Source organism: Dendrobates tinctorius, unplaced genomic scaffold (genome assembly GCF_039654945.1).
Source record: "Dendrobates tinctorius isolate UK_male_01 unplaced genomic scaffold, ASM3965494v1 ptg000146l, whole genome shotgun sequence".
Classification (NCBI taxonomy): Eukaryota; Metazoa; Chordata; class Amphibia; order Anura; family Dendrobatidae; genus Dendrobates; species Dendrobates tinctorius.
In genome coordinates, this window is record NW_027361813.1 from 821,805 (window position 1) to 833,630 (window position 11,826).

At 49.8% G+C, this 11,826-nt stretch overlaps 1 protein-coding gene across 3 annotated transcripts; it reads right to left on the reverse strand.

Annotated features, from left to right (window-relative positions):
• Positions 1–130: 130 nt before the first annotated feature.
• Positions 131–10,526, reverse strand: PHKG2 (phosphorylase kinase catalytic subunit gamma 2). 3 transcript variants are annotated; one of them, XM_073546291.1, is made up of 9 exons: positions 10,331–10,526; positions 3,770–3,945; positions 2,349–2,403; positions 2,207–2,272; positions 1,627–1,790; positions 1,421–1,511; positions 1,150–1,303; positions 936–1,061; positions 131–807 (listed from the first exon to the last, which is right to left on the reverse strand). In XM_073546291.1, the coding sequence occupies exons 1-9, from the start codon at positions 10,423–10,425 to the stop codon at positions 547–549; spliced, it is 1,188 nt and encodes a 395-aa protein (XP_073402392.1). In that variant the 5' UTR covers positions 10,426–10,526; the 3' UTR covers positions 131–546. The 3 variants fall into 3 exon arrangements, with proteins under 3 accessions (XP_073402392.1, XP_073402391.1, XP_073402393.1); XM_073546290.1 differs by lacking the exon at positions 10,331–10,526 and adding an exon at positions 4,150–7,101; XM_073546292.1 differs by lacking the exon at positions 10,331–10,526 and adding an exon at positions 4,145–4,235.
• Between the last annotated feature and the right edge of the window lie 1,300 nt (positions 10,527–11,826).

Genomic DNA, 11,826 nt, shown 5'->3' on the forward strand with positions numbered 1-11,826 from the left:
GTGATTCTTGACGACTGCTGGCCCTGACTGAGGGTCTGGCTGACCACGCTTCGGTTTGTGGTCTGGTACCTTGCTCCGGATCTGCGGGGCATCACTGGTTGCTAGAGGAAGATAGTTCAGGGATTGTAGATTATGTTTGTTCACTCCATAATGACACTTTAATTAGAAAAAAAAAAAAAACCACAGTAACTGCAAAGTATGGGAATGTATCTCGACATGTAAGAACAAGGCTGGAGCGTGGGGCAGCTAATAGGACTTTTTCCGTGTCATTTGTCTGAGCCATAGAAACATCAGAGCAATGAAAATGATGTGTGGTCAGACACGTAGCGTCCACGGCCTTATGAAACCCATACATCTGGGGATCAGTCTGCTCTCTGCGAGGACGCGCTGTCACCCATAACACATGCCATCTAACATAACGTCTAGAGTAGGGAGCGACTCTCCCCGTGACAAATCTGTGCTGAATACCCGTAGTCTCCTCCACGTTGTGAGAAACGCACAACACACGTATTGACCTATCAGACAGATTCACAATCAGTGGTGACGTTATAAGTCCCCTTCATGCTCGTCGTCATCTCCCATTGTCAATAATAGGGCTTTGGGCTGGTTCTGAAATAAAGCTGCACGATTCTGTCTTTCTCCCTTTTTCACCCAATGCCCATAGATCCGGAAAGCACAGGCATCAATAAGTCTTCTGATGCCCTTCACCCCATATGGGTCTCTCATGAGGAGTCCACGGGTGACGGGCCGAGCTTGTCGCCATCTCACCAAAATACGAACACAAGCCAAAGCCGCCCAGGCTGCAATCTGGGGAAGAGAATAGTCCACAGATTTACAGAGACTCGACATTTGTACATTTATCAGTAACAAGAACTGATGAAATTAATGACTAGGAACATCACAAACCGCTGCTGAAGGATGAAGAGCACACTCACCCGAAAGCGGCGATGTGGTTTGATAGTGGAGCCATGCTCTCGCTGGTGACTTTGGAAAAATCTGTGCTGAAGAGCCTGGTCTGCAGTAAGACGATTCTCTGGACACACCTCAAGAAGACGGGAAATCTAAAGAACAAAGACAGAAAAACAGCCAAAGCTCAAGATGAGATCCTGACTGCTCCTCTGTGCCCAATCTGAGGCCCCAGGACCTCACCAGGTCCTTTGCTGTTGCAGATCGGTCATCCCATTCAGGAGATCCGAACTGATATCGTCCATCCATAATCATCCGAAGCATTAACATCTGTCTACGGTGCCAGAAGGGAGGAGAACCAGCCAGTAATGTAAACATTATCACACCACATGCCCACCTACAACAGACAAGAGACCACCTTGCTAAAAGTGTCAGACAGATCCTTGTCCTACAGCCTCCCAATCATAAAGAGGTTTCATCACGTAGTGATCCAGCAGGTGCCTCAGATACTCACAGGTCCACCGCTTTCCCATATCCAGGGTGTGTTTCATCCATCGAACACTTCAGGATTTCTGGAGCTAAATATCCTGGTGTCCCACAAAGCTCTGGTCACCAAATAAAGAACACATTAAAGAATGTCAGAGGAACAACATATGCCTCCAACAGCAGCGAAGAATAAATCCGACCCGCGTCAGATACTTCTCAGACAAAGGACAGCACCTCGAAGCTTCTCCTCAGGTTTCAAGACACAACTGAAGCCAAAGTCAGAAAGCTTGATGTTCAGACAGTCGTCCATCAGAATATTCTCTGGTTTCAGATCACGGTGTACAATCTCATTTGCATGTAGATATGAGACTGCCTCCAAAAGAGAGCGCATGATACACCTGGAAAACAGAAACTTAGAATGTCACAAAGGTGAAATGACAGAGACATGTTACCATGAACATTGACCAAGAGGGGCTTCATCTCCTCCAACTTACAAGATGTCCGGCTCTAGAAAAGACAAATGCAGTTGATTGAGCAGAGGAGGCTCCACGTGATTTGCCGACTCGGGAACTTGTTACAACTAAACCAAGTAATAATTTGCCCAAGGAAAGTTAAGTCCTGTAGACTGTTATTTACCACCCAGTGCTGCGGCCTCTCAGAGCCTGCTAACAAGGAAGAACAACTAGCCTCCGAAGAGCCGGGACAGGAGTCTGAAAGCGGAAATGGCTCCTCAGATTGTTGCATCGTCTGCTCATAAAAGAGACCTTTGCTTGCTACCAGACAAAGATGTTCCCACCAAAAAAAGTGAACCCACCTGGTCTCCTTCTCACTCAGGGTCACCTTCTCCGTTAGGTAGTCAAACAGCTCCCCTCTCTTCATCCTAACCAAAAATACTGTCCATGAAAATCAACAAAATAACCTGAAGCTCAATCTCCAAAGAACTCGATCATACTCACAAGTCGAATACCAGGAAAATGAATGTGGAGGATTCATAAGAATCAATCAGTGTTACTACAAGAAAACGAGAGAACAGGTCAGGAGCAGTGCTGACCGAACGTGCTTGAATAAGGTGTTATCCGAGCATGCTAACAGAGTTACTTCACCGTGCTCGAAAAATTTGTTCCATTCCCCGCGCCTTGATATCTTGTATGTTCAACAGCCGCACGACACGCGGGCCTTGCCTAACAGCCGCACGACACGCGGGCCTTGCCTAACAGCCGCACGACACGCGGGCATTGCCTAACAGCCGCACGACACGCGGGCCTTGCCTAACAGCCGCACGACACGCGGGCCTTGCCTAACAGCCGCACGACACGCGGGCATTGCCTAACAGCAGCAAGACACGCGGGCATTGCCTAACAGCCGCAAGACACGCGGGCATTGCCTAACAGCCGCAAGACACGCGGGCATTGCCTAACAGCCGCAAGACACGCGGGCATTGCCTAAGAGCCGCAAGACACGCGGGCATTGCCTAACAGCCGCACGACACGCGGGCATTGCCTAACAAACGCACGACACGCGGGCACTGCCTAACAAACGCACGACACGCGGGCATTGCCTAACAGCCGCACGACACGCGGGCATTGCCTAACAGCCGCAAGACACGCGGGTATTGCCTAACAGCCGCAAGTCATGCGGGCATTGCCTAACAGCCGCAAGTCATGCGGGCACGGGGACTCAAACATATTTTTCGAGCGCATCGAAGACACTCTGTTAGCACTCTCAGATAACACCTCATCTGAGCATATTCGCTCATCACTAGTCAGGAGCAAAAAAGAAGCCATAGACGAAAGAGCAGAGTCGTTAGGAGGAATACACAGGAGCAGAGACTGCTATACACAGCTACCAACGGAGGAAGAGACTAAGGAGGTGTAAGCAGGAGCAGAGACCACAGTATACAGCAAACGATGGAGGAAGAGACACAAGTAGGTATAGACAGGAGCAGAGACCACTGTATACAGCAAATGATGGAGGAAGAGACACAAGTAGGTATAGACAGGAGCAGAGACCACTGTATACAGCAAATGATGGAGGAAGAGACACAAGTAGGTATAGACAGGAGCAGAGACCACTGTATACAGCAAACAATGGAGGAAGAGACACAAGTAGGTATAGACAGGAGCAGAGACCACTGTATACAGCAAACAATGGAGGAAGAGACACGAGTAGGTATAGACAGGAACAGAGACCACTGTATACAGCAAACGATGGAGGAAGAGACACAAGGAGTACGCTGTAGGAGGTGAATGATGAAGGAAGAGACACGAGGAGGAGTACGCAGGAGCAGAGAACGCTTTAGGAGGTGAATGATGGAAGTTTGAGGACTTTTGCAGGGACTGTTGGGGGACATATGACGGAGGTGGGATTCGGTACGCACTGATGAAGGGATGCTGGGACACCTGGTGGAGGATCTCCATTTCTTTGGCAGTGGACAGCCGGACTTCTTGCAGCTGTTCTGGACTCATCCGTTCTGGCGTCACCTCGATGATCTTCACAGCGTACTGCCGCCCAGTCTCTCGGTGGATGCAGCGCCGCACTGTGCTCGACACTCCCCTGAGAACAGCAGAGAGGACCAATTACAACTTTTTGTCCTGGTTCCTAACGTACAGCCTCCACCCTGGGACGAAGACCCCCGTACTGATGTCCACACGTTACCGCCAGGTCAGTGTCTGCAGTAGTTAGTGCACAGCAACTAAACCATTGCATTTATCATCCTGTGCATACAAGATGTCACATAAGGTCTCGTTCACACCTCACATTTTGTATAGGAGCACGCTCTGTTTTTCATGGCTAGCACTCGTTCCCATAATTGTGGAAGGGGCCGTGGTCTGTGCAGACATGACACAGCAGGCTCGGATGGCGGAGCAGGCTCGGATGGCGGAGCAGGCCCGGATGGCGGAGCAGGCCCGGATGGCGGAGCAGGCCCGGATGGCGGAGCAGGCCCGGATGGCGGAGCAGGCTCGGACGGCTGTTGGAGGTGTGATCGAGTCCATGCAGTACACAGGTTATGGGGCGCTGATAAGGTAGAACTTTCTCCCAGACAAGTTCTCGTCATCCAACATCTGTGACTCTTCCTCTCCTGCCTCCACCGGATCAGCTACTTTTCTGCTTTTCATTAAACATTTATTTTACCAATCTGCTGAAAAATAGGGAATAAATTTGTGAAATGTGAAAACCCCGCTATGGTTCTTGTTATTTTTATGACATTTTTTGTGCGGCTGAAATGAGCAGTCCGTACAATTCTCCTGGCCGTCTGACAACAGAGACCGAACTAACAACGTAGATATACGAGCACTGAAACGTAGGTCAGGTGGTAGAGCGGCGCACTCGGCTGACACGGAGGTCGGCACAGGAGCGCTGGCTCTTAAGTCCTTGTCACGGGTATGTCAGAAGCTGCAGACGGTCGCACAACATCTGGCTGCTGAAGCTCTCTGCGTTTGGCTTTGCAGACACCTTAATTCTTCTGAATTTTGAACCCGGCAGCAAGCTCCCCCCGGCTCTAGGAGGACCGGGGTGTTTGCTGCTGGGAGTTACCGGTGATATTTCCATTTCCCTATTGAGGCTTGGACCTATAGCAGTTGGCTATCTTCCTCTTTGGTGTTGTTGGAGGACATCTGTGTTACTTCTCCAAGTCTACTCAAGATAAGTGTTCCCCTTGTTCGTCTATCCCAGCTGTCTTTAGGGGTAGTGCGGATCGACTAGTGCTCACCCCATCATTCCCTAAGCAGGGTTTAAGGTCCTGCTCGGCGATAGGTGCACAACCTATATAGGGACGTTTAGGGCAGACAGGGTGATATTAGATCTGCCTAGGGGTCTCACGTTTCCTAGTGTTGGGCATCCTTCCCCTCATCCATTCATGTTGCACTTAGTGTTTCCTACACTGTGCATGACGTTATCACCAGCCATGCATATTTAAGGAAAAAAAACTGACATGTTCTTTTTTCCTTTTTCTCCCTTGGTATGGATCCGGTTGCAGGGCTGACAGACCAGCTACGCTGTCTGTCTCTGGAGGTGAGTGACCTCCACTAAGAGGTTCAGCAGCAGCAACAGCGGGTGCAGGTCTCTGATGTTGGGGTCTCTGCAGGTAAGCCAGTCCAACCTGAACCCAAGGTTTACCTCCCAGACAGGTTTTCCAGAGGTAGAGACAAGTTTTTTGTGTTCCAGGAAGCTTGCAAACTTTATTTTAAGCTTCGCCCTCACTCCTTCGGAAATGAGGATTACAGAGATGGTATTGTGATTTCTCTGCTGCAAGGAGATCCTCAATCCTGGGCTCTTTGCAGCTCTTGGATTTTTTTTGGCTCTTGATCGAGTCATCTTGGCTGATTCCAGGTTGCATTGCCTTTGGCAGGGGAACGGGTCAGTGGAGACGTATAGCTCCGAATTCCGCAGATGGCCAGCTGATACTAAGTGGAATGACCCGGCTCTCAGAAGCTAATTTCTTCAGGGTCTCACTGAAAGGTTGAAAGATGCTTTGGCGGTGTATAAAACCCCAGAGTCCTCGGAGGCCGCTATGTTATTGGCTTTATGTGTTGACAGACGCCTTCGGGACAGGTGGGCAAGACCACCTTCTCTAGAGCCTCCTTTTCGGGGTATTGCCCCTTTGCCAGAGTAGCGATTTAGAGCTGAACAAGTTCTGGGGATGGTGGAGGAACCTATGCAGTTAGGGGACGCCTCTGCATCGTACATTTCCCGGGACGTTCACCAAAAAAAAAAATGGGGTAGGTTTTTTGTGGAAAAAAGGGACATTTTATTGGGGCCTGTACTTTGATGCCTTCGCAAAAGGAGACTCGTTTGTCCTGACAGCAGAGGTGGTGCTGGAAAGCAAAACCGAGGAGATTTGTGTTTGTTGACAGTGGAGCTGGAGTCAGCATGGTTGATGCTGAATTTGCTAGAACTCATGGTCTGGCCTGCTGTACTTTAGCTAAGCCCATTCCTATCCTTGCCATCGACTCAGCGCCACAGAAAGCTCTAACTCAGATTGTACATAATGTAAGACTGAGGGTGGGGGTCGATTCATTGGGAGATAATTCCTTGCTATGTCCTGGACAGTCTTCCCACCCCAATTGTATTGGGTCTTCCCTGGTTGGTGAGACATAATCCATTGGTGGATTGGCAAGCCAGGGGGATCATTGATGGTGGGGATTACTGCCATGAGAACTGTATAAATATTTCCCTTTCTACAGTCTCTACAGAAACCTTTCCTGCATTTTTGTCTGGTTTTGAGGATGTTTTTTCTGAGAGGGGGTCATCATGAATATGACTGTCCTATTAATCTGACTGTCGGAGATAAACTGCCTAAGTCCAGACTGTATAATCTTTCTGGTCCGGAGAGACAACACTTTCAGTCTGACCAATGCACCTGCGGTATTTCAGCATTTCATCAAGGATATTTTCCATCATTTGGTGGGCAGGTTTGTGGTGGTCTATCTAGATGATATTTTGATTTACTCTCCTGATTTGGACACACATCGGGGGCATGTTAAACAGGTGCTGCAAATATTAAGAGATAAATTATAAGCCAAACTAGAAAACGGTTTTCGCCATCCAGGAGGTGCAGTTTTTGGGTACTTGTTCTCACCCACAAAGCTCTCCACAGTGCGGCACCCCCTTACATCTCCTCCCTCATTTCTGTCTATCGGCCTAACCGACCGCTGCGCTCTGCAAATGACTTTCGACTAACCTCTGCCCTAATCCGTACCTCCCACTCCCGACTCCAAGACTTCTCCCGTGCTGCGCCAATCCTCTGGAATGCTCTACCCCAAAATATTAGGACCATCCACAATTTGCATAGTTTTAGGCGCTCGCTCAAAACACATTTGTTCAGAGCGGCCTATCACATTCAGTAATCAAAGTCATGTTTGTGTGTGTGTAGCCCATTCACTATCTCCATCTAACCCCCACCCCCTGAAGATGGCTGGACCGTCATTGTAAATACATCATTGTAAATACAAACCTGTGCTTTGTATCCCCCCCACCTCATTGTAGATTGTAAGCTCCACGAGCAGGGTCGTCTTATTTCGCTTTAATTATTGTATTGTTAACGTTGTTACTTATGACTGTTGTGTTTGAAACTGTTCAACTGTAAAGCGCTGCGGAATATGTTGGCGCTATATAAATAAAGATTATTATTATTATTATTATTTTGGGGTACCTGTCGTCATCTTCATGTATTCGGATGGATCAGAAGATCCATGCTGTTCTTGATTGGGACCCTCCTGAGAACTTGAAGTCTGTGTTTTTTGGGCTTTACTAATTCTTAGAGGAATTCATCCAAAATTATTCTGCAGTTGTGAAACCCTTACCGACATGACAAGGAAGAGGTCTCACTTTTCCAACGATGCCCTGTGGGCTTTTTCCTCCCTTAAGAGTGGTTTTGCCATGTCTCCTATACTTAAGTCAACCAAATGTTTCCCAGCCCTTTGTTGTAGAGGCTGATGCGTCGGAGGTGAGGGTTGGGGCTGTGTTGTCTCCGGGTCCGTGCCCTGGTAAATGGCGTCCATGTGTCTTCTTTTCTAAAATATCTTCTTCGGCTGAAATTATGACGTGGGAGCTTTTGGTGACTTAAATTGGTATTTGAAGAATGGCGACATTGTTGGAGGGGGCAGTCCATTCTATTACTGTTATCACTGACCATAAGAACCTCTCGAATCTACAATCGGCTAACCGTCTCAACCCTAGACAAGTAGATGATGCTTTGTCCTGGAGCTTCCCTGGTGGTGGTTACCATGAGGACCCTGTTCCGATTTTGCAGAAGGGACAGTCATTTCGACATTGCACCCCCCCGCTGGAGGGTGAAGTTTTGGAGACCCAGGTGGATGCCCCGGCCTCTTACCCTCCAGGAATGTTACTTGTGCCACCTAATCTGCGCCACAAAGTAATTGGGGAACATCACAACTCTGTGCTTGCTGGTCATCCAGGTGGTAACGCAACCGCAGACCTCCTTTCTCGTAGTTTTTGGTGGCCGGGGTTGCATCAGGATGTGGTTGTACAAGTAGCTGCTTATAGTATTTGCGCACATTCAAAACTATCGCATAACCATCTGTCTGGTCCTCTTCTTCCACTACCTATTCCTAACAGACCATGGAAACACTTGTCCATGGATTTAATTACTGACCTACCGATAGCTGCAGGCAAGACTGTGGTTTTGGTGGTTCAGTAAAATGGTTCATTTTGTCGCATTACCGACACTTCCGAATTCCAAGTCTCTTGCTCTGGTGTTCGTAAATGAGATTGTGAAGCTTCGTGGGGTTCCCCCCGATGTGGTGTCAGATCAGGAGACCTAGTTTGTTTCCAACTTCTGGAGGGTGTTTTGTTCTTGACTGGTGGTGCATGGACAAAACAGAATTCATCATCTTTCCCCCATCCCACTCTACCCCTCCATCAGACCTATCCATCAATGTCAATGGCTGCTCACTTTCCCCAGTCCCACATGCTCGGTGCCTCGGGTGATCGACTCTGCCCTCTCTTTCAAGCCACATGTCTAAGCCCTTGCCTCCTCCTGCTGACTCCAACTCAAAAATATTTCCCGGATCTGTACATTCCGTGACCAAGAAACTGCAAAAATGCTCGTGCACGCCCTCATCATCTCCCGCCTCGACTATTGCAACCTCCTACTTTCTGGCCTCCCCTCTAGCACTCTTGCACCACTCCAATCCATCCTACACTCTGCTGCCCGACTAATCCACCTGTCTCCCCGTTATTCCCCAGCCTCTACTCTCTGCCAGGCCCTTCACTGGCTTCCTATCGTCCAGAGGCTCCAATTCAAAACCCTAACCATGACATACAAAGCCATCCACAACCTGTCTCCTCTATACATCTGTGACATGGTCTCCCTGTAGTTACCTACACGCAACCTTCGATCCTCTCAAGATCTCCTTCTCTTCTCCCCCCTTATCTCTTCTTCCCACAACCGCATACAAGACTTCTCCCATGCTTTCCCCATATTCTGGAACTCTCTACCCCAACACATCAGACTCTCGCCTATCATGGAAACCTTCAAAGACCGACCTCTTCCGACAAGCCTACAATCTGTAATGATCCTCAGTCTACTGAACCACCGCACGACCAGATCTACCCTCGCCTACTGTATCCTCACCCATCCCCTGTAGACTGAGCCCTCGCAGGCAGGGTCCTCTCTCCTTGTGTGCGCCTTGCATTGCTCATGTTCATTGTATTTGTCTATGTATAGCCCTTTTCACATGTAAAGCGCCATGGAATAAACGGCGCTATAAAAACGACTAATAATAATACAGCACAACTCTGAGCTCCGCACCACGGCCCCGGCGTCAGCTCCTCCAGGAGGCGGCCCGCGCCCTCAGCTCTTCCAGGAGGCGGCCCGCGCCCTCAGCTCTTCCAGGAGGCGGCCCCCGCCCTCAGCTCCTCCAGGAGGCGGCCCCCGCCCTCAGCTCCTCCAGGAGGCGGCCCCCGCCCTCAGCTCCTCCAGGAGGCGGCCCCCGCCCTCAGCTCCTCCAGGAGGCGGCCCGCGCCCTCAGCTTCTCCAGGAGGCGGGCCCCGCCCTCAGCTCCTCCAGGAGGCGGCCCCGCCCTCAGCTCCTCCAGGAGGCGGCCCCCGCCCTCAGCTCCTCCAGGAGGCGGCCCCGCCCTCAGCTCCTCCAGGAGGCGGCCCCCGCCCTCAGCTCCTCCAGGAGGCGGCCCCCGCCCTCAGCTCCTCCAGGAGGCGGCCCGCGCCCTCAGCTCCTCAGGAGGCGGCTCCGGGCACACGCTCCGCACGGCTCAGGGCTGCGGGACACCGGGCCGGGGTGTCCAGGCGTTCTCACGGCTGTGGATATCACTGCCCTCCAATCGCTCGCCCTCTGCCGACGGCTCCCGGGACAGCACACGTGACGGCTCTACGCTCCGCCTACTACAGCGGGGACGTCATTCTCAGTACCAGGGACTCAAGGATGACCCCGCCCCGCCAAACAAGCCCCGCCCACTACCTGCCGACGATCTCTTTTGGGTCATATTTCTGATAGAACTCCTTGGCCCCGGCCCAGTCCGGCAGCTCGTCACGTGTCTCCACCTCGCGAGTCATAGCGGTGTCAACAGGAACCGGAGCTTCCGACACTTAAGGCGCCGCCATAATCAGCGCTACGAAACCGGAAATGCCGTACAAAGCCACGCCCCCTCATCCGCTCACTGTTACCAAGCAACGGTTTAGCCAACAGCGTGAACAAGCTGGAGTCACGTAACCACTAATCACTTGGGAGGGCGGGAGAACGTAATCAACATTGCAGTGTCAGACCTGAGCGGCAGAGGGCGATAGTGTGTCAGTGTGTATATATATATATACAGGGGGCTCTCCGGTCAGTGTGTATATATATATATACAGGGGGCTCTCCAGTCAGTGTGTATATATATATATATATATACAGGGGGCTCTCCGGTCAGTGTGTATATATATATATATATATACAGGGGGCTCTCCGGTCAGTGTGTATATATATATATATATATATATACAGGGGGCTCTCCGGTCAGTGTATATATTTATATACAGGGGGCTCTCCGGTCAGTGTGTATATATATATACAGGGGGCTCTCCGGTCAGTGTGTATATATATATATATACAGGGGACTCTCCGGTCAGTGTGTATATATATATATACAGGGGGCTCTCCGGTCAGTGTATATATATATACAGGGGGCTCTCCAGTCAGTGTATATATATATACAGGGGGCTCTCCGGTCAGTGTGTATATATATATATACAGGGGGCTCTCCGGTCAGTGTGTATATATATATATACAGGAGGCTCTCCGGTCAGTGTGTATATATATATACAGGGGGCTCTCCGGTCAGTGTGTATATATATATACAGGGGGCTCTCCGGTCAGTGTGTATATATATATACAGGGGGCTCTCCGGTCAGTGTATATATATATATACAGGGGGCTCTCCGGTCAGTGTATATATATATATACAGGGGGCTCTCCGGTCAGTGTATATATATATATACAGGGGACTCTCCGGTCAGTGTATATATATATATACAGGGGGCTCTCCGGTCAGTGTGTATATATATATATATATACAGGGGGCTCTCCGGTCAGTGTGTATATATATATACAGGGGGCTCTCCAGTCAGTGTGTATATATATATACAGGGGGCTCTCCGGTCAGTGTGTATATATATATACAGGGGGCTCTCCGGTCAGTGTATATATATATATACAGGGGGCTCTCCGGTCAGTGTATATATATATATACAGGGGGCTCTCCGGTCAGTGTATATATATATATACAGGGGGCTCTCCGGTCAGTGTATATATATATATATACAGGGGACTCTCCGGTCAGTGTATATATATATATACAGGGGGCTCTCCGGTCAGTGTGTATATATATATATATATACAGGGGGCTCTCCGGTCAGTGTGTATATATATATACAGGGGGCTCTCCAGTCAGTGTGTATATATATATACAGGGGGCT